At 50.2% G+C, this 23,190-nt stretch overlaps 1 protein-coding gene across 1 annotated transcript in view; it reads right to left on the bottom strand.

The window, feature by feature from the left end:
- LOC140428294 (tumor necrosis factor receptor superfamily member 5-like) overlaps window positions 1–23,190 on the bottom strand; it is a 97,837-nt gene that overhangs the window by 36,840 nt on the left and 37,807 nt on the right. The window contains exons 4-7 of the mRNA XM_072514609.1: window positions 21,093–21,239; window positions 20,847–20,943; window positions 18,265–18,317; window positions 14,046–14,153 (exon numbers count right to left, since the gene is read on the bottom strand). Of these exons, the coding sequence (XP_072370710.1) occupies window positions 14,046–14,153; window positions 18,265–18,317; window positions 20,847–20,943; window positions 21,093–21,239 (405 nt within the window). The remainder of the gene's footprint in view (window positions 1–14,045; window positions 14,154–18,264; window positions 18,318–20,846; window positions 20,944–21,092; window positions 21,240–23,190) is intronic.

Below are 23,190 nucleotides of genomic sequence, written 5' to 3'. Positions count from 1 at the left end.
GGCACATTGACAATGACCATATGATCGGGAAAACCAAGGTTTGATTCCTTGTCGATGCTGATCTCAGAATAGAAGGGGCACAAGATTGTTTCTTACACTCTAAAGCACCCAAACCCTACCCAAGAGCCCTCACCGGAAGCCCACAAGGATTGGTCTTGGCCTAGAGTAGGATCATGCATGCCTGCATGAAAATCGCTTATTGTTACAAATGAAGTTACTGTGAAAAGCCCCTAGTCGCCACATTCCGGAGCCTATTCGGGGAGGCTGGTATGGGAATTGAACCCGCGCTGCTGGCCTTGTTCTGCTTTACAAGCCAGCTGTTTAGCCCACTGTGCTAAACCAGCCCCTAATGGATCCTCACACAGCACAAACAACCAAGCAACATTCTTCAGGCTCAAACCTGATGGACAGAATTTTACAGGCACCCACCGATGACAGATCTGCAGGCGGTCTACCCCATCCTCCCCCGACCAATTGGAAATTTCTCATCCCCACTGAGGCCTTATTATTATCCATTTAAGAGCCGCTTACAACCCGGGCACAATTTTGAAGCTGGTGGGAGAGGTGAGGGCTGGAGGGGGAAATACCAGCGGGTAAGCCTGCTCAGGATTCGGGTGGGAAAGGGGAGGTTGGGGGCACCTCCATCACTGGCTCCTTTTCCCGACCTGGTGCCCCAGTCAAGGTCCAACCCCCCACAAGGTCCATCCCACCCCCCACCTCCCCCCCGCACTGGGCCGTGACTGTTCCCTCCCTCATGATCCTTTCCAACATGGCCCATGACCACACCAAAATCACCACTTCCTCAGACCCCTCACCTCTCACCAGCAACATCCAATCCTATCCCTTCCACAAGACTTAACTTCATTCTTGATTCCCAGCACTTCATCCTTGATTCGCAGCACTGAGAAACTGGGATCTGCCTGTAGTCCTAGTGGTGACCACTGCTCCTGGTGGCACTGCTGGAAATAAACAGCTGCCGAGGGTGGCATGTGGCGCAGTGGATAGCACTGGGACTGCGGCGCTGAGGATCCGGGTTCGAATCCCGGCCCTAGGTCATTGGCCGTGTGGAGTTTGCACATTCTCTCCATGTCTGCGTGGGTTTCACCCCCACAACCCAAAGATGTGCAGGTTAGGTGGATTGGCCACACTAAATTGCCCCTTAATTGGAAAAAAAAATAATTGGGTACTCTAACTTTAAAATAAAAATAAAGGGCTGCCAACCAATCAGGTTGGCTGGCAGCTATCTGAGGCGGGGTTTCCAGTGAGAACAGGGGTGGTGGTAGGGGGAGTGGTTTCCTGCTCAAGAAGTAGCGGTATGTGGAAAGAGCAGAGAAGTTGGATGTCGATACCATGAGTCAGCCCAGGAATGGTGGGCCAAATAGTCTCCTTCTGTAGATCCCATGATTTATATATTTATACTGCGTCTTTAACACAGAAAACATCAGAGCAGCATAATCAGACAAAGTCAGACCCAAATCTGAAGAAGGAAATAACAGCAGTGATGATGAAATGTTTGCTTAAAAAACTGCGTTTGAAGGTCTTGAAGGAAGTGAAGGGGCAGTCTGGTTGAGGGAGGAAATCGTGCAGTGCAAGACTTAGATGGCTGAAGTCACGGCTACCATTTCTTACTCTACAGTATTATCTTCATAAATAATGACTCTAACCAACCTTGTGCTATAAAAGCAGATCAGAGGCTAAGAATCCTGTGGTGAGTAACTCACCGCCTCACTTCCCAAAGCCTGTCTATCATCTACAAGGCACAAGTCAGGAGTGTAATGGAATATTCCCCACTTGCCTGGATGAGCGCAGCTCCAGCAACACTCAAGAAGCTCAACACCATCCAGGACAATGCAGCCTACTTGATTGACACCCATACACAAACATTCACTCTCTCCACTAACGAAACACAGTGGCAGCAGTGCGTACCATCTACAAGATGCACTGCAGGAAGTCACCAAGGCTCCTTCGGCAGCACCTTCCAAACCCACAACCACTACCATCAAGAAGGACAAAGGCAAGATACCTGGAAACACCACCACCTGACGGTTCCCCTGCAAGTCACTCACCATCCTGATTTGGAAATATATCACCATTCCTTCACTGTCGCTGGATCAAAATCCTGGAATTCCCTCACTAATAGCCCTGTGGGTGTACCTACGTCACAGGGTCTGAGCGATTCAAGAAGGAAGCTCACCCCCACCTTCTCAAGGGCAGTTAAGGATAGACGATAAATGCTAACCTAGCCAGCGATGCCTACGTCCCATAAATTAATTTTTAAAAGGGGACCACGCACTTGACAGTGGAAGATATCCCTGAATGATAACTGTAACCTGAATCTTGGACCTCAGACTTCATAGCAGACTGAAAATATGTAGATCAGCATTCTCTGATTGATAGAATAGAATAGAATTTACAGTGCAGAAGGAGGCCATTCGGCCCATCGGGTCTGCACCTGCCCTTGGAAAGAGCACCCTACTTCAGCCCCACGATTCCACCCTTTATCCCCGTAACCCAGTAACCCCATCTAACCTTTTTGGACACTAAGGGCAATTTATCATGGCCAATCCACCTAACCTGCGCATCTTTGGACTGTGTAGTGTAGCCATCTGGGATGGCCACTTTCGGTATTGTGGTGAATGTATAATTACTGATAATTCACCAGTGCACTGTGTTATGTTATTAACCCTGTGGGCTCTATCTATGGGCCATTGTGTGGCTTCACCCACAGGGGATATGTTGGGCATGTATGGGCTCCGCCCATGGCTCCACCCCCTTTACAGGAAGTATAAGAGCTGCTGACCTGTGGAGCCGCCTTCAGTGTTGTACCGGTCACAGGCAGGCTCAGTTCTATGCTGATTAAAACCACGGTTTACTTCTCCACGTGTCTTCGAGTGAATTGATGGTCGCATCAGGTATACAAATGGACACTCATAGAGACTATGGGGAAATGTGGACAATACTAAGCAACAAGCAGGCACAGAGCTTGAATGTATATTTGGAAAGCAGTCAGCAGACGGAATCGAAACTCTGAATCAATTAACATCTTGATGGCTGTAGCACCGTCAATATGACGCGAGGCAGGTTGAGGTAATGTCAATTGAAGGCTTTATTAAGCAGAACTTTATCCCCAGCAGCGTGGTTACAGAATGCAACTGCTGAGGGAAATGGAGGGAAAAACTGGGTTCTTATACCGGCATTTCTGGGTGGAGTCCAGTAGGTGGCAGATCCTATCAGGACCTGGCATCCCTCCACCAATAGCCTGTCGACACGTGGTGTACCGTATTACCCCTAATACATACCACCACATTCAGCCCTTGTTGAAAAAAAACCCGGCGGGATGGTGGTTCGCATGGTGGTAGGGGTTTACAGAGTCGGTACTGTGCCGTAACTTTGAACAAAACACAAAATTATCGTTTCAACTGGGCCAACGGGCCAAACAGGGTCGGCATGATGCCATAACTATAACAAGACACAATAACTGAAAACGTTGAGAGTTAAAGTGATTCGATGAGCCGGATGGGCGCCCTGGTCGTCCTTTCCGATCGTCTCGGGCATGGTGGTGATGGCGCTGGCTCGAGTCCCGTCGACTCTGGGAGCGTAGCGCTGTCTCCTGTGTCCTTACCCCTGGGCAGGTCTGGGAGGAGAACCGAACCCCCCGGGAAGGGGGTGGCTGCGGGATGAACCGGCGGGAGTGAGGAGGTGGTGATTGCCGTTGGGGGGGTGTGGGTAGCTCCGGCGGGCGCCAGATCTCGTAGGGAGACCGTGTCCTGTCGGCCATCGGGGTACTCCACATAGGCATATTGCGGGTTGGCGTGAAGGAGATGCACCCGTTCCACCAACGGATCTGACTTGTGCGCCCGCACATGTTTCCGGAGCAGAATGGGTCCCGGAGCTGCTAGCCAGGTCAGAAGTGGCGTTCCAGAGGAGGACTTCCTAGGAAAGAGGAGGAGGCGCTCGTGAGGTGTTTGATTCGTGGTGGTGCACAGCAGGGACCGGATAGAGTGAAGGGCATCCGGGAGGACTTCCTGCCAACGGGAAATTGGGAGGCTCCTGACCGGAGGGCCAGCAGGACGGCCTTCCAGACCGTTCCATTCTCCCTTTCTACCTGCCCGTTACCCCGGGGGTTGTAACTGGTCGTCCTGCTCGAGGCTATGCCCCTGCTGAGCAGGAATTGACGCAGTTCGTCACTCATAAAGGAGGACCCCCTGTCGCTATGGATATAGTCGGGGAAACCGAACAGTGTAAAAATGGTACCGAGGGCTTTAATGACCGTGGACGCGGTCATGTCGGGCAGGGGATGGCGAAAGGGAAACGGGAGTATTTGTCAACGACGTTCAGGAAGTACGCGTTGCGATCGGTGGAGGGGAGGGGGCCTTTGAAATCCAAACTGAGGCGTTCAAAGGGTCGCGAGGCCTTAACCAGGTGCGCTCTATCTGGCCTGAAAAAGTGCGGTTTGCACTCAGCGCAGATCTGGCAGTTTCTGGTGACTGTTCGGACGTCCTCGACGGAGTAAGGGAGGTTGCGGGCCTTAAGGAAGTGGTAGAAACGAGTGACCCCCGGGTGGCAGAGGTCCTCGTGGAGGGCTTGTAGACGGTCCACTTGTACATTGGCCCATGTGCCGCGAGATAGGGCATCGCATGGCTCGTTCAGCTTTCCTGGACAATACAAGATCTCATAATTGAAGGTGGAGAGTTCGATCCTCCACCGCAAGATCTTGTCGTTCTTGATCTTGCCCCGCTGTGCATTATTGAACATGAAGGCAACCGACCGTTGGTCAGTGAATCTTCTACCGGCCAGGTAATGCCTCCAGAGTCGCACAGCTTCCACTATTGCTTGTGCCTCCTTTTCCACTGAGGAGTGGCGGATTTCTGAAGCGTGGAGGGTTCGGGAGAAGAAGGCCACGGGTCTGCTTGCTTGGTTGAGGGTGGCCGCCAGAACTACATCCGATGCGTCGCTCTCGACCTGGAAGGGGAGGGACTCATTGATGGCGCGCATCGTGGCCTTTGCGATATCCGTTTTGATGCGGCTAAAGGCCTGGCGGGCCTCTGTCGACAGGGGAAAAGTAGTGGACTGGATTAGTGCACGGGCCTTGTCTGCGTACTGGGGGGCCCACTGGGCGTAATAAGAAAAGAAGCCCAGGCAACGTTTCAGGGCTTTGGCACAGTGGGGGAGAGGGAACTCCATGAGGGGGCGCATGCGTTCAGGGTCGGGGCCTATCACTCCATTATGCACTACGTAGCCCAGGATGGCTAGACGATCGGTGCGGAACACGCATTTTTCTTTGTTGTAAGTGAGGTCCAGGGCGTGAGCGGTCTGGAGGAATTTTTGGAGGTTGGCGTTGTGGTCCTGCTGGTCATGGCCGCAGATGGTGACGTTGTCGAGATACGGGAACGTGGCCCGTAAACCGTGCTGGTCAATCATTCGGTCCATCTCTCGTTGGAAGACCGAGACTCCGTTCGTGACGCCGAATGGAACCCTTAAAAAGTGGTATAACTGCCCGTCTGCTTCGAAGGCAGTATAGTTGCGGTCACCGGGACGGATGGGGAGCTGGTGGTAGGCGGACCTGAGGTCCACGGTGGAAAAGACCTTGTACTGTGCAATCCGATTGACTATGTCGGATATGCGGGGGAGAGGGTACGCATCTAGCTGAGTGTACCTGTTGATGGTCTGACTATAGTCGATGACCATCCTCGGTTTCTCCCCGATCTTAACGACTACCACCTGGGCTCTCCAGAGACTGTTGCTAGCCTGGATGATGCCTTCCTTCAGCAGCCTCTGGACTTCGGACTGGATAAATGCTCGGTCCTGGGCGCTGTACCGTCTGCTCCTTGTGGCAACGGGTTTGCAATCCGGTGTGAGGTTCGCAAACAAGGAAGGCGGTTCAACCTTGAGGGTCGCGAGGCCGCAGACAGTCAGTGGGGGTATAGGGCCGCCAAATTTAAATGTTAAACTCTGGAGGTTGCATTGGAAGTCCAACCCTAGGAGTGTGGGCGCACAGAGATGGGGGAGGACGTACAGCCGGTAATTTCGGAACTCCCTCCCCTGCACCGTTAGGTTAGCGATGCAGAACCCCGTGATCTGAACGGAGTCGGATCCCGCCGCCAGGAAAATTTTCTGGGTGCTTGGCCGAATTACGAGGGAACAGCGCCTTACCATGTCCGGATGAATGAAGCTCTCCGTGCTCCCAGAGTCGATAAGACACGGCGTCTCGTAGCCATTCACTAGGACTGTAGTGGTTGTAGTCTGGAGCGTCCGGGGTCGCGACTGGTCGTGGGTCGTCGAAGCCAGACGTGGTTGTTGAAGTTGAGCATCATAATCAGGCAGTATGTGGCCGTCTGTGTCGGGGTCCTTCAGCCAAGATGGCGGCGTCCACGGATCGAGCGCGGTCAGAGGTGGACAAAATGGCGGCGCCCATCTCTCCCTCGTGGCGTCCGGGGTCCAAAATGGCGGCGGCCGTTGGTCACACGTGGATCGCTGGGGGGCTGGGTCTGTGGTCCCGTTTCTTCCCCGGAGATAGCGGCGACCCCGCGGGACTTGCACACCGTCGCGTAGTGGCCTTTCTTCCCACAGCTTTTGCAGGTAGCCGCGCGGGCCGGGCATCGCTGCCGAGGGTGTTTCGGCTGGCCGCAAAAATAGCAGCGGGGCCCCCCTAGTTGGTCTGGTGTTTTGGCCGTGCAGGGTTGCGGCGGTGTCGGAGAGTCGACCGCAGCGGGGGTCCACGGAGCCCAAGGGGCTGTAGTGCGGTCGGGGGCGTAGGCGCGGGCGTTACGCGAGGCCACATCGAGGGATGCCGCCAGGGCCCGAGCTTCTGTAAGTCCCAGAGATTCTTTCTCCAGAAGCCTCTGGCGGATCTGGGAAGAGGCCAAACCTGCCACATTCGCATCGCAGACCAGGAGCTCTGTGTGTTCACTCGCTGTTACCGCCGGGCAGTTGCAGTTTCGACCCAGGATCTGCAGGGCGTTATAAAACTCGTCCAGCGATTCCCCCGGAAATTGCCGTCGTGTGGCGAGCTGGTAGCGAGCAAAAACCTGGTTGGCGGGCCGGATGTAGATACCCTTCAGCGCGGCGATGGCACCGGTGAAACCGTCCTCGTCCTCGATAAGGGAGTAGACGTCAGGACTCACCCTGGAATAGAGGACCTGCATCTTTTGTTCGTCAGTCGGTGTGCCGGGGGCCGTTCGGAGGTAGCCCTCAAAGCATGCCATCCTGTGTTTGAAGATAGAGGCCGAGTTAGCTGCTTGGGGTGCGATGCGCAGGCCCTCCGGGGTGATTCGGAGCTCCATGTTCCCACGTCGTTTTCTTCAATTTAAATTCTGCTTAATAAATTGTAGCACCGTCAATATGACGCGAGGCAGGTTGAGGTAATGTCAATTGAAGGCTTTATTAAGCAGAACTTTATCCCCAGCAGCGTGGTTACAGAATGCAACTGCTGAGGGAAATGGAGGGAAAAACTGGGTTCTTATATCGGCATTTCTGGGTGGAGTCCAGTAGGTGGCAGATCCTATCAGGACCTGGCATCCCTCCACCAATAGCCTGTCGACACGTGGTGTACCGTATTACCCCGAATACATACCACCGCAATGGCCCATCTCCGAGGAACAAAGGACTAATACTCAGGTAGCCGATACTGTCGCAGACATCCCGGCGCCAGTACCCCAACCAAAGGACACAAACAAAGCCAGGCCAACGGCCATCAAGGACATGCCCAGCCATCAGGGCACCCACCCCTTAATTGGTTAGGATCGATAACAATGATCGAGAAGCGGCCCAATTAATTGGGACCAAGTTTAAGGCCCGCGAAAAGCGCCTCCCAGTATAAGAAGGAACCCCCGACAAAGATTCAGTCTCTTGGATTCGGCTCTCAAGTGGAGAGACCCTTCCACCAGCATCACCAGAAGCAAGTAAGTTCAAGGTCAACGCTCGCTACCAGACGAACGACCTTAGCTGTACTCCTGTTACCTCTTCAAACCCAACAGCCTCAGATCTGAACAACGGCCATTGTTCCTCTGATCTAAGTGGGCACCGAATTTAAGTATAGGTGTTAGTGATAGAGATAGTGTAGTTTGCAGTATTATCGTGCATGAGTAGATCTTACTGTGTGTAAATAAATAGTACTGACTTTGAACCCACTACCTGGTGTATTGGCTCTTTGATGGGTATTCGGGTTGAACCTTGTGGCGGTATCAAGAGATACCTGGCGACTCTGAAAGTATACTCATAATTAGGATTAAGAAAGGCGACCTTATTAACCGCCATATTTATAGTAAGTAAACAGAGCAATATTACTGGTGATTCTGATGGGATTCAACCTAGAAGTGGCTTTGTCACTCCGAGAGAACCCAATTAGGAATCCAATTGGAAAAAGAAAAACCACAAGCGTAAGACCAATATCGGTCAAACCTCCAAGATTCGGAAGTGTGTTATTTGCATGCGTACTAACAAGGGATATAAGGTGAACTTGATAGATTTTGTTGCGTAAAACTGTTGGGAGTTTTGTAGACCGGAAAATAGCATAAACCGTATCCGTGTTTACATCACCACTTTATTCCCCCCTGTTCCAAATTCGGTAGAAACCCCAGAGATAGCGATAGAAATGGCAATGAAGGCAATGGAATGCCTTATGAAACCCCAGGAATTCGAGGTCGCAGCGACCAGTAGAGCAGGGCAGTGTCCCATATGGGAAGAGGAAATTAGAAAATATCTCAAGGGGAAAGGATGGCCCCTTTGGAGCGAATTTTGTGCAAACGACGAAACAGGTCCTGGAAGCTTAGGGCATACTTGGTGGGAGAACCTGACCGAGATTCATAAGAAAAGCTTAGGGAAAGCTCGTAAGCCGATGGCAATCTTGTCCTGCTTGGCACAATTGCGAGGCACAGAGAAGGTCGTGAGGACGCTCTGCAGAGAGATTGACGAGAGATATAAGAATAGTGAGGGAGACGTTAATGAGTATGAAGAAGTGGCCCTGCGGTACTTAGTGAGCAGTTAGCGGCGAAGGACAAGGAGATGGCTGATGTCAAACGGGCACACCAATCTTGTCTCGCTCACTTAAGCAGCTTCCAATCACAATACAATAAGGCCGACCAAGACATGCAGCGCGCGGTGTTGGTACGAGAAGAAACAGAACACCAAGTTGAGCAATTAAAAGAACAATGTAACGATTTAAAAGCAGCCCTACGAGCACTCCACAGTTCCACGGCAGAACAAAGGCAGAGCTCGGCAGACCACGCCAAATGCCGAAAGCAAACTGCAGACCTGCAATCCCTGCTTTCTGTACAAAATGGATTCCAGAATACATTCGGACCCCAGTTCGATCAGGAAAATGGCCCCGATTGGCAGGAGTTAAATGAAATTGCCCATTGATATGTACATGGCACATGTACTCAGGACAAACCTCAGAAAAGGAAAGCATCCCCATCCCCGACTGCACAGGCAGAGCACAACCCCATGAACCCTGTTACCACACAGCGCAGGGCCACAACAGACGGAGACCCCGATTTTCTGTACCCCATTAACCGTCACCCAATTAAGGGACGGGTGCGATAAGATACCACCGTTCCTACCCACATCGGACCCACGCCATTATTAAGCAAGAGTCAAACAACAGGCGACCATGTACGGCCTGGACGAAAAACAGCAAGTGAAGCTCACAGTTTTGAGCCTCGACCCCTCAGTCGTGGCAGCCCTTCCCGACCCACAAAATGTAGGAGGAGACACCCTCCAAGAAATGCACACAGCGATCCTAGATGTGATCGGCTACAATAAGCGAGATCCCATAGAAGGCCTCAATAAATGTAGGCAGAAAAAGACCGAGCACCCAACAGCATTTGCTGGACGCCTTTGGATTCATTTCACAGCAATATTCGGAGAGTTAGCCCGCACCCATTTGACACCAGACAATATGGCCAAATGGACTTGAATCCTAGTCTCTCACGCGACCGAAGCAGGACAGAGGGCTTGCGCCAATTATGACCCATCAGATGAGACCCACAATGAGAAATGGGTACTAAAGAGATTATCCGGAGCTTGGGAACAGTCCCTTCAGGGAAAGTCAGATTACAGAAAAGCAGATGAAGAGCAGGCAGATGCTAACATGCATCCAGTCAGGACACATCAGAACCCCGCATGGTAAACGAGGGAAAAAACAGCCCACAGCAGCCTAAATCCCAAGAGTGCTACAATTGTGGAGTTAGGTCATTACGCACGAGAATGTCAAGTGCCCCCGAAACAGCAATGGAATCAGCCCACCAATGCACACCCCCCCCCCCCCCGAACCAGCAACGACACCAACAGCCCAACCCCCCATCCAGGGAACCATACCCAAGGGAGCAATACACCAGAGAACCTGCTCCGCCTTACGTGCCCCAGGGGTCATGTTACAACTGTGGGCAGTCAGGACACTTCGCCCGAGATTGCAGGAGACCCCCACCACCAGCTAGAATAGCCCCCAGATATGAAAAACACCACCCACAGCAGCTGCAAGGTCCCAGCTGCCCCATGCAAACTGTGAGCGCTTACCCACCAATTCTCATGGCAGGAACACCTCAGCAATGCCACTTCATTTTTGTTTCTCTCCTCCTTCCTCTCTTCTTCGGTCACGCTACACTGACTCCATATGCTAGTTACACCCCAAGCCAAATGTGATTTACGGTATCCTACTCTCTGATGGAGCCTGCCCGATTTTGTTATTTTAGTTTGTTAATTTTAAATGTTGAATGTTTGTTTGTGCACTTAAAGTTTATTCATGGCCCCACGCCACATCTTGAAATAGTCATAACCACTCTTTTAACGCCAAGTGGCAGTTAAAGGAACAAGTTTGTTGACAGACACACATTCATAGCTACTCTTCTGATTCAAAGGTAATCATAAGAGACAGTATCCACAATGAACACAAATTATCTCCGTTCTTACCCGGTCAACCAGGCAGTGGAGTAACGGCACTGATCCCCGCCCTGCCTGTGGACCCCCATCTGCTCAGCTACGCTTGGGCAGTGCACTTACGGCACTGGTCACCATCCTACCCGGGGATTCCACCCATTCTTGCACCGCCGCAGCCCATACGGAGCTTTTGGTTCAAAACTCTTTTACTGTTCTTTTAGTCTGTGGTTTAAAGAATGTTCTTTGCCACAAGTTGTTTGTTTGTTTTCCGGCGACCCTTAGGTTGCTCTCCCATATGCTAGTTACATCCTCAAACACTTGGATGGTACACTCACCACATCAATCACACAGGCTGCGAGACTGCTCACGCTGTGACAGTATTTTCTTCCCGGGTGTCTTGTCCCAAAAATATTTGGTTTTAAAACAAAATGAGGGAGTCACATATGGTGACAATTCTAATGGGCAATTGGTAATAAAAGTGCAGACAGACAGATATACGAGATCTTAAACAAGATAATAACAGAGATTATGCTTGTGTCCACAGGAAATTCAGAACAACTGAAGGCACGGACGATCAAGAGGGAAAAGAGAACATGAAGACAGACATCATGGTCTAGATTTGGATCTTCGCGGTATCCCTCCAGTTGCGTGCGGACGCGACCCCCTGACCCCTACCCCACTGGCCGTGAATGTTTCCCATCCCTGCCATACCCCACACCCAGAGACAGCAACTGATACACCAACCTGGTATGACAAATTTATGCCATGGTATTCCCTGTCCTACATCGTAGCAGCACTGTTAGTCATATCGATACTCTGCAGTATCATCCAGACACTGAGACTTAGGAAATGGCGAAGGAAAGCCTCCCGCACTCTGGTATATACCCTCAGACCCCCTATTTTCAAACTTCAGCAAACCCCCCACTCGATTTAAGTGAATAAAGTGCATCAACTAATTTTTTTGTTTGTTCTAATAAAGATGTGAAATCCTGTACTTGACCGCCAAGATACAGAGACATGTAATGCTGCTGTTGTATAGCTTATACTGTTGTAAATTATTTTAATTGACTAAGGATAGTTCAGATAAGAATAGTTAGAGGTTCCCGTGTTTTAATTGTAATGCATGCCTGAATGTCAGAGAGCCCCTTAGAATTTTATAATAATGTGATGTATATAAAGCAATTTAGGTAAAAGTTCCAATCAATAGGACAGAGTAGAGTAGAGCCTGTCCTTGATTGTGGGTGCTCGACTTAGGCAGAGAACAAAGAAGATCCAGTAATATGATTCTTCACGCTTCGCATTGAGGATCACAAGGAGGGAGTGTAGCAATCTGGGATGGCCACTTTTGGAATACAAAATTAACACTCACAGATACTAGAGGGAAATGTGGACAATGCTAAGCAACAAGCAGGCACAGAGCCTGAATGTATATTTGGAAAGCAGTCAGCAGACGGAATCGAAACTCTGGGTCGATTAACATTTTGATGGCCCATCTCCGAGGAACAAAAGACTAATACTCAGGTAGCCGATACTGTCGCAGACATCCCGGCGCCAGTACGCCAACCAAAAGACACAAACAAAGCAAGGTATTTGGGTTGAACCTTGTGGCGGTATCAAGAGATACCTGGCGACTCTGAAAGTATACTCATAATTAGGATTAAGAAAGGCAACCTTATTAACCGCCATATTTATAGCAAGTAAACAGAGCAACAGGAGGAAACCGGAGCACCCGGAGGCATTGCACGCAGACATGGGGAGAATATGCAGACTCCGCACAGACAGTGACCCAAGCTGGGAATCGAACCAGGGACCCTGGAGTTGTGAAGAAACTGTGCTAACCACTGTGCTACCATGCTTGAACATTCGCTTTAATCACAAACACTGTGTGTGTGTGACAATGCTGTCAGCCCCGCTGCCGCTCCCGCCGACTAGGTACACCACGAGTCCGGTGGTGGCGGCGACTTTGAAAATTTGGGACAGTGGAGACACCACAGGGGTGAGGTAGAGGCTTTGGTTTGGTCCCCGATCCGGGAGAACCATTGGTTCGTCCTGGGGAGAATGGATGGAGGGTTCCTGAGCTGGCACAGGGGCAGGAATTAGAAGGATGGGGGACCTGTTTTTAGATGGGACGTTTGCGAGCCTTGGGGCGCTGGAGGAAAAATTTGGGCTTCCCCCCGGAAATGCCTTCAGGTACATGCAGGTAAGGACGTTTGTAAGACGGCAGGTGAGTGAGTTCCCGCTGCTTCCAGCACATAGGATCCAGGATAGGGTGCTCTCGGGGGTGTGGGTTGGAGAAGGCAAGGTCTCGGCGATCTACCAGGAGATGCAGGAGGAGGAGGAGACCTCGGTGGAGGAGCTAAAGGGTAAATGGGAGGAGGAGCTTGGGGAGGAGATAGACGAGGGTACGTGGGCAGACGCCCTGGGTAGGATTGATTCTTCCTCCTCTTGCGCCAGGCTTAGCCTAATACAATTTAAGGTTCTTTATAGAGCGCATATGACAGGGGCGAGGCTGAGCAGGTTCTTTGGGGTGGAAGACAGGTGTGTGAGGTGCTCGGGGAGCCCAGCAAATCACGCCCATATGTTCTGGGCGTGCCCGGCGCTGGATGGGTTCTGGAGGGGCGATGCGAGGACGGTGTCTAAGGTGGTGAACACCCGGGTTAAGCCGAGCTGGGGGTTAGCACTATTTGGGGTATCGGACGAGCCGGGAGTGCAAGAGGCGAAAGAGGCCGGTACTCTGGCCTTTGCGTCCCTGGTAGCCCAGTGGAGGATTCTGCTACTATGGAAAGATGCGAGGCCCTCAAGAGTGGAAGCCTGGAACTGCGACATGGCAGGATTCATTAAATTGGAGAGGGCAAAATTTGCCTTGAGAGGGTCTGTGCAGGGGTTCTTCAGGCGGTGGCAACCGTTCCAAGACTTTCTAGCAGAGCGTTCGGAGGTGGTCAGCAGCAGCAACCCGGGGGTGGGGGGGGGTCTGTACTTTGTGTTTACTACTGTGTTTATGTAGTTGTAAGATGTTTATTTATGCGTTCTTTGTTTTTCTTTTTTCTGTAAGGGGGGGGGGTTGTTGAAAATATGTAAAAATTTGAATAAAAATATTTTTTAAACAAAAGACAATGCTGTCAGCCATCACTCAGCCAGTTACTGCAATAATTTAAGTGAGAACAACTTACCTCTGTGGTAAATAAGGGCAGCAGCTAAAGCTACCAGTGTGGCTGTGACTAAAACGCTGATCACAATCGTAGGGGTTTCATTAGGGACTGACCCAGGCCCGGTTTTACCTAGGATAAAGACAAGAATCTGTTCATTCGGAGCTAAAACAAGATTTTGTGTTTTTCTGTGTTCTGCTTAGTTAAAATGGAAAAACCAGCAACAGCTCGAAAAACAGACATCCAGAATAAATGAACAATCACAATGAGCTCCGGCGTCAGTGCCAGTGGCAACCAGGTGAAGACTCAACGCAACCTTTATAAACACTGCAGATCACTAAGATAACCAATACAGTTGGATCAATATTTATAATGATAATGGTAGAAATGGTTTCAAGCAGTATCAAGGCATTCAAAAGATAGATATTACCCTAATCCTTTATAGAACAGGTTTAAACAACCCATTCTTTGCTCCTGTTTTATCCTTCCTTCTGAAGGTAGCCTTTGACATCCCCAGCTCCGGGCAGTATAGAATGGGCATGGCCTAGAAAGAGGGCATCACCTTGTCTGTGTTGGCCATATGGAGGAGCAATCCATTACCTCCTTTTGCCTTTTCCCCGCAGACCTACAAATTTTTCCTTTTCAGATAAAGATCCAATATCCTTCCGAAAGCCTCGATTGAACCTGCTGCCATCGTACACTCAGGCAGCACCTCCCGGATCCTAACCACTCACTGCGTGAAAAGGTTCCCCTCACGTCGCCATTGCTTCCTTTGCCAATTACCTCACATTTCTGTCTTCTGGCTCTCCATATTTACACCAATGGGAACAGTTTGCCCCCATCTCTCTCTCTATCCAGATCCCGCAGGATTTTGAATATCTCCAACAAATTTCTCACCCTTCACTTCCAAGAAGAACAATCCCAACTTCTCCAAACTTTCTACATCACTAAAAATCCTCATCCCTGGAACCATCCCTGGAATCTTTCCCGAATCCTCTCTAATGCTTTCACAGAGAGCAGACTCGATAGCCCTAATGGCCTAATTCTGCTCCTATATCTTACGAACTTCTGAGATGAGATACCGCCCCCCCCCCCCGCAACATGTTCTGCGGTGGCGGAGACAGATCATTATTGGCCGCCGCCGGACTCTTCTGCCCTCGCCGCTATCAGCGGGGTTTCCCATTGTTTGCACCCTCTGCCACAGGACCAGACAATCCCACCCCATATCTTTCCAAAAGTATGGCTCAGAACTGGATGCAATACTCCGGCTGAGGCCAAGCTAATATTTTATACAACATTCTTTCCTAGCTTTTTCCATATCCTTTATTAACCATGCTATCAAACTAATCTTCCACCTTCAATGATTTATAGAGATCCCTGTGCTCCTGCACTCCTTTTAGAATTCTACTTTTTATTTTATATTGTCTTCCAGTGTTCCTCCTATCAAAATGAATACTTCATACTTCTCTGCATTAAATTTCATCTGCCATCTGTCTGCCCATTCCACCAATCAACGTTTGTTTGTTGAAGTTCTAAACCATCCTCCTCTTTGCTCACAATGCAATTTGGATCATCCAAAAATTTTGAAATTGCCCTCTGGTGCACCAAAGTCGAGGTGATTAATATGTGATTAATAAGATGATTAATACGTATCAGGAAGATCAAAGATCCCAACACAGACCCCTGGAGAACTCCACTACAAACCTTTTTCCAAGCTGAAAAACAACCAATAAATACAACACTGTTTTCTGTCACTCAGTCAATTTCATATCCATGTTGTCACTGTTCTTTTTATTTGTGGGGCTATAACTTTGATCTCAAGTCTGTTGTTCGACACTGTGTCAAATGCCTTTTGGAAGTCTATATACACCACATCCATAGCGTCGCCTTCATCAACCCTCTCTAGTTACCTCATCAAAAAACTGAAACTATTAATTTTGTACTGATTTATTGTTTCTAGAAGTTTCCCCACCACTAAAGTTAAACTGACTGACCTGTAGTTGCTGGGTGTATCCTTACACCTTTTTGAACAAGGGTGAAACCTTTGCAATTCTCCAATCTCCTAACTATAAGGAAGATTGGAAAATTTTGACCACAATTTCCACTCTCACTTTCTTCAGTATCTTTGGATGCATCTCATCCAGTCCTGGGTGCCTTGACAACTTCAAGTAGAGACACCTTATACACAGCTTCCTCCTTATCAATTGACTAAATACTGCTTTCTTTTCGTAGGTGATCTTGGCCTACAGTAGGAGATTACCCATTTAACTTAATATGACCTAAAATCTCCCACTTCAGTTATACAGTACACCATCCCTTAAGTGGGCACTTCATCCTTCAGGAACCAGTCTAAAATTATTCTCACTCCCAATAGCTTGATTCGTCTTTAGTTTTCCAGTCGGCTAACTTCTAATACCGGAACTGCCTTTCGTTGTGTGGGTTACACTGTAGTGTGCAAGCTCCCACATTCTGTGTGGTGAACGATAGGGTCAGCATTTTTTATGCTTAAGGTACAGGCCTGGCTCTTCCTGTGTCTTGCTCTCTAACTTTCAGATGGTTCCAGACCACAGAAGACAAACTGGAAACAGCTGTCCGTCTGTGATATCCATGGGTTTATCAGAAAGACGGTAACCTAATCTCAAAAATGGCTCCCTCTACCCTTTTCAAATGGCAATGGGAAATACATCAGCATTATATCTATATAGAAATGCTAATTAGTTATTTTTGATCCTTTCATCTCAGATGTATATGGATAGTTTACAGCACCACTATTTACAACTTGTTACCTAGAACATCTTTCTGGGACATAGTGAGACTCAGAATCTATTAATTGCATACTCAGAGACTGCGATCATTGTCTCACACCTTCTTCTCAGTAAAACAATCTTGAGTCATCCTCTGATCTCTAACAATCAATCTGGTCTGACCTATATGTGACTCCAGGCCCACAACAATGTGATTGACTCTTAACTGCCCTCTGAAATTGCAACAAACGCTGACCTTGCCACTGACCTCTATATTCCATCAAAGTGTTAAAAAAAATCTTTATAGGTCCTACTTGCTAATTTCCAACCTGACTCCCTAAATTTTGACTTCAGGATCACATCCCTCTTTCTACACAAGTCAATGGTACTGATGGGGACCACAGCCACTGGCTGTTCACATCAGGGGGCCCTGGCATCAGGGAGCAACACACCATCTTGGATTCAGGTCTGCAGCTGCAGAAACATCTGTCTGTGCCTCTAGCTATCAAATTGTCTTTGACTATCACTCCTCAAAACTCTTCATGCTGCTGCACCTGCACCCGCACCCCCCTCCCCCTCCCCCCCTCCTCCCATACAACTGAACCAGATGAACCATCACTTTCATCAATCAGAGAGTGAGATGCACTCAAGAGTACTCCTGCACTACCTACCTCTTCTTGACTGTCTGGTGGCCACCCATTCCCTTTCTTAAACTATGGAGTGGTCAAATATATAAACGTGCTATTCACAAAGCTCTCAATCTTGCCGATGCGCAGCAATGACTCCAGTTACTGCTCAACCTCCGAAACCTGGCCCTCGAGCTGCTACAGCTGACAACACTTCCTACACAAATGTTTATTCAATACAGTGGAAGCATTCTGGAGTACCCACATGTGCACTCCAGGGTTCAGGATTGTCCGGCCATTCCTCTACATAAGCCACCCTCAGTGGTACTGTAGCCCCTTTAACCCCGTATAGATTTCCATTTGGTTCCCCCATGACACTTTTTAGTAGCTTCCAAGCAGACACAATGTAAAACAAACTGCAGTAAGAGAGATCCTGAAATTTTGCTGCACTACATCGATTACCATGAAGACAATTAGCGCTAAGTGAAATGCACTTAATAGCCAGACTGATGGTAGAGTTGGCACAATTGGCCTCTCCTAGCTATGGAATGGGGTAAAATATGCAACTAGATTCAGGCTCCTGATCACCATTCAATGATTCCTGATGCAACAAGAATGTGTATAGAATTTGGGTGAGTGTTGTGCCAAGCATGGTCATAATGCCACTCCCACAATCTGCCTTCTAGCCAACCATAATCTACAAGAGCAATGGCAACATGGGTGTGGTAACCAAACAAAATTGGGGGAAGGTGGGGGGGACAAAAGGTTCCAAATTACCATCTGTGACAATAGTCCAAATCACCACTTTTACCATAAACAAGCACTGATCCCTATCGAGGTGATGATCTTTTGCAGGGAGCTTGTGATACTTACATTTCACATCAGTTGTTGAGCTGCCTGGCTTGAGCTCTTCTTGTGGCCCACAACTGAAAACAAAGAGACAGAGGTCGTCAGGGGATCAGAGCACAAGAATTGCCATCGACAATATACAATCAATGGTCCCAATAACAAGCAGACATTTTTCACCTACTTTGTTCAATGATCCAGATCTTTTATGGGATCTATACGTAGGAAAAAGCTTGGGCTCTTTCAGATTTGATCAGTAGATGGATATCTATAAGATATAGCCCACCCTAGCTCATCCAACCTCTGTTAAACACCAACATCAAGCAGTTTCCTAACTAGTTCCAGGGTGTTCCCATTCACTCCTGGTTAAAACACCACTCCACTTGTTGCTCACTCTTAGTGTAATGGAGAGCTTCCTGACATCAAATGTGCCTTTTGCTAGTTTGAACCGCTCCCTGCCTCGGCCTGACTGACACAGTCACAGTTTGACTTTAAATCATGTTCCAGATTTGCCCTTTTAACACCATTTATTATTTTATACATTTGCATGAGCTGTCTGCTTGGTGCCTGTTTTTGAGGCTGAAAATGCCTTTGAGACCAGGCTTGGGCTTTGTGCTTTTTCTCAATGCCGCCGCCATCAGGCTATCTACGTCGCACAACTTCTGCCACTGAGAGGGCCCAGGGCAGCAGTCATGTAAGAACAGCATAACCTCTAACTTACCCTCCGAATCCCACAATATCATTTATCATCATTATCCTTGCTGCTGGGTCAAAATCCTGGGACTCTCACCCTAACAATGGGAGCGTCTTCACCACCCGAGTGAAGCAACTCAAGGTAACAAATGATGGACAATATGCCAGAAATGCGGAGGTTAAAGAGATAATTGGTGGAGGAGAACTAAACCAAAGGTGTCTTCTCCCTCTGGGATAATCCTGGCTTATGAGCAGTTTTGTCAGTGGAGTGAGGGCACCAGAATGTTTGATGTAGTCTAGCCAGACCGAACGGTGGATGACGAGAGCAGTTTTGCTGCAGGTAGGCTCAATCCTGAGCCCCGGAAATGGGGTCAACCTAGGGAGAATGACCAACCTGGAAAAGAGTAACGGTATTGTTTGGGATAAGAGCATCCAATGTGGCAGAGAGAGTGTGGTTTAGCAGAGATACAAGGTGAATGAAAGGCCCAGGCACAGCAGTTGGCAGTTTGAAACTTTTTTTAAAATAAGGATAGGTGGAATCCACACTGTGTAAAAATAAGAACAAAGTTTTATTTACAAACAAACATTTCCCCTACCGGGTTCCTTCTTGGTCGGTGCCTTACTAGCTGACCTTGTATACACCGAGCAATTGAGATACCTCTTTCCTAGCGAGAGCTTGCACTCCGCAAGGAGCATGGGTAAGACAAGCATTCCCCCACTTATGTCCCGTGTGGGATATTACAACTTTGCCCATTTAAACTGTGGTTCCTGCCTCCACCTATTTAACTCTTAGTTCTTGACTTCGCCGACCTAACCTACAGTCACTCTATCCCGAGAGGAAGCTCAATCATTGAGCATGCAAATAAGCAGACTTCCTGACTCTATCCATTTAACCAGCATTCCTCACTCTTGCCAAAATTAGGTAGGAATGGAAGTTGGGAGGAGGCTGCAAGGAGGCTTTAAGGGAACTTGGACAGGCTACGGTAATAGGCAAGAACTTGGCAGATGGAATATAATGTGAATAAGTGTAAAGTTATTCACATTGGTAGAAAAAACAGAAAAGTAGAATGTTTCCTAAATGCTGAGAAGTTGGGAAGTGTTGATGCCCAAATGGACCTGCAACAAAGGTTCAATAGACTAATCTCCAGAATGGCAGGATTGTTTTAGGAGAGATTGAGGAAACTGGGCTTGTGTTCTGCAGCATTGAAGAATGAGGGGTGATCTCATTGTAACTTGCTAAATCCATACAGCACGCAAAAAGTGTGGATGGAAAAAGGGTATTTCCCCTGGCTGGCCGGGGAAGCAGACGGCTCAGGTTAGGCCATTTGAGACTGTGATGAGGAGGTGGTGAATCTTTGGCATTCTCTAGACCCGAGAGGAAGCTCAATCATTGAGCATGCTCAAGCCAGAAAGAGAGATTTCTGGAGGCTTGTGAATCATGGGATATGGGGATAACACAGGAAAACGGCATTGAGGTTGATGATCAGCCATGTTCTAATTGATAAATGGCCTGAATGACCTACCCATATTCCTATTCTCTCCAATTAACCTGGGTTACCAAGAATCTCCACTTAACCTGAGGGCAGCACGGTAGCACAAGTGGATAGCACTGTGGCTTCACAGCGCCAGGGTCCCAGGTTCGATTCCCCGCTGGGTCACTGTCTGTGTGGAGTTTGCATGTTCTCCCAGTGTCTGCGTGGGTTTCCTCCGGGTGCTCCGGTTTCCTCCCACAGTCCAAAGACGTGCAGTTTAGGTGGATTGGCCATGCTAAATTGCCCGTAGTGTCCATAAGGGTTGGGAGGGGTTATTGGGTTGCGGGGATGGGGTGGAAGTGAGGGCTTAATGTGGGAAGGTGCAGACGCGATGGGCCGAACGGCCTCCTTCTGCACTGTATATTCTATGTTCTATGTACTTACTTTGTCCATTTCTGACAGTATTCCACAGATGAGGAGACATTTGAGTAATAACCACTTTCACATTCCTTACACATTGTGTCTTTGTGTTTGCGATCCGCTGGTAAAGAAAGCAAGTCAGCACATCAGTGAATGACAATTATCACTTGCAGAGATAACACCATCTAAGCATTTCACTTTTTCAGCATGAGATATAAATCAGACAAGTATACAGATTGATGAAATTTGATATCGGTTCGTTGGTTTTACCTGGAATGCCTACTCCAGATCCAGGCTCACACGGCGTGTCCTTCACACACATCTCACAGTCGCTATTGATGCAGTGCTCCCCTATTTCACATACACACACAGTATCGTGCAAAGTGTTCCCAGGAGACTCTGTTACAAATCCTCCATCTGAAAATATTACAATGCAGAGATAAGACTTCCTCGCCTGACGAGAGTACAAACAGTGACGAGGACAGTGTCTTGCACCCGAGACAGTAAAGGGGCTGTGTACCTGAGACATGTACTGGGCTGTGTACCTGAGACATGTACTGGGCTGTGCACCTGAGACATGTACTGGGCTGTGCACCTGAGACAGTGACAGGGCTGTGTACCTGAGACAGTGACAGGGCCGTGTACCTGAGACAGTGACAGGGCCGTGTACCTGAGACAGTGACAGGGCTGTGTACCTGAGACAGTGACAGGGCCGTGTACCTGAGACAGTGACAGGGCCGTGTACCTGAGACAGTGACAGGGCCGTGTACCTGAGACAGTGACAGGGCTGTGTACCTGAGACAGTGACAGGGCTGTGTACCTGAGACAGTGACAGGGCCGTGTACCTGAGACAGCGACAGGACTGCGTAGCTGACACAGCGACAGGGCTGCGCGCCTGACACAGCGACAGGGCTGCGCGCCTGACACAGCGACAGGGCTGCGCGCCTGACGCAGCGACAGGGCTGCGCGCCTGATGCAGCGACAGGGCTGCGCGCCTGACGCAGCGACAGGGCTGCGCGCCTGACGCAGCGACAGGGCTGCGCGCCTGACGCAGCGACAGGGCTGCGCGCCTGACGCAGCGACAGGGCTGCGCGCCTGACGCAGCGACAGGGCTGCGCGCCTGACGCAGCGACAGGGCTGCGCGCCTGACTCAGCGACAGGGCTGCGTAGCTGACACAGCGACAGGGCTGCGTAGCTGACACAGCGACAGGGCTGCGTAGCTGACACAGCGACAGGGCTGCGCGCCTGACGCAGCGACAGGGCTGCGCGCCTGACGCAGCGACAGGGCTGCGCGCCTGACGCAGCGACAGGGCTGCGCGCCTGACGCAGCGACAGGGCTGCGCGCCTGACGCAGCGACAGGGCTGCGCGCCTGACGCAGCGACAGGGCTGCGCGCCTGACGCAGCGACAGGGCTGCGCGCCTGACGCAGCGACAGGGCTGCGCGCCTGACGCAGCGACAGGGCTGCGCGCCTGACGCAGCGACAGGGCTGCGCGCCTGACTCAGCGACAGGGCTGCGTGGCTGACACAGCGACAGGGCTGCGTAGCTGACACAGCGACAGGGCTGCGTAGCTGACACAGCGACAGGGCTGCGTAGGTGACACAGCGACAGGACTGCGTAGCTGACACAGCGACAGGGCTGCGTAGCTGACACAGCGACAGGGCTGCGTAGCTGACACAGCGACAGGGCTGCGTAGCTGACACAGCGACAGGGCTGCGTAGCTGACACAGCGACAGGGCTGCGTAGCTGACACAGCGACAGGGCTGCGTAGCTGACACAGCGACAGGGCTGCGTAGCTGACACAGCGACAGGGCTGCGCGGCTGACACAGCGACAGGGCTGCGCGCCTGACACAGCGACAGGGCTGCGCGCCTGACACAGCGACAAGGCTGCGTAGCTGACACAGCGACAGGGCTGCGTAGCTGACACAGCGACAGGGCTGCGCGCCTGACACAGCGACAAGGCTGCGTAGCTGACACAGCGACAGGGCTGCGTAGCTGACACAGCGACAGGGCTGCGTAGCTGACACAGCGACAGGGCTGCGTAGCTGACACAGCGACAGGGCTGCGTAGTTGACACAGCGACAGGGCTGCGTAGCTGACACAGCGACAGGGCTGCGTAGCTGACACAGCGACAGGGCTGCTTAGATGACACAGCGACAGGGCTGCGTAGCTGACACAGCGACAGGGCTGCGTAGCTGACACAGCGACAGGGCTGCGTAGCTGACCCAGCGACAGGGCTGCGTAGCTGACACAGCGACAGGGCTGCGTAGCTGACACAGCGACAGGGCTGCGTAGCTGACACAGCGACAGGGCTGCGTAGCTGACACAGCGACAGGGCTGCGTAGCTGACACAGCGACAGGGCTGCGT

Source organism: Scyliorhinus torazame, chromosome 8 (assembly GCF_047496885.1).
Source record: "Scyliorhinus torazame isolate Kashiwa2021f chromosome 8, sScyTor2.1, whole genome shotgun sequence".
NCBI classification, from domain to species: Eukaryota; Metazoa; Chordata; class Chondrichthyes; order Carcharhiniformes; family Scyliorhinidae; genus Scyliorhinus; species Scyliorhinus torazame.
The sequence above is the reverse complement of the archived record's forward strand: the minus strand, read 5'-3'. Positions and strand labels throughout refer to the sequence as shown.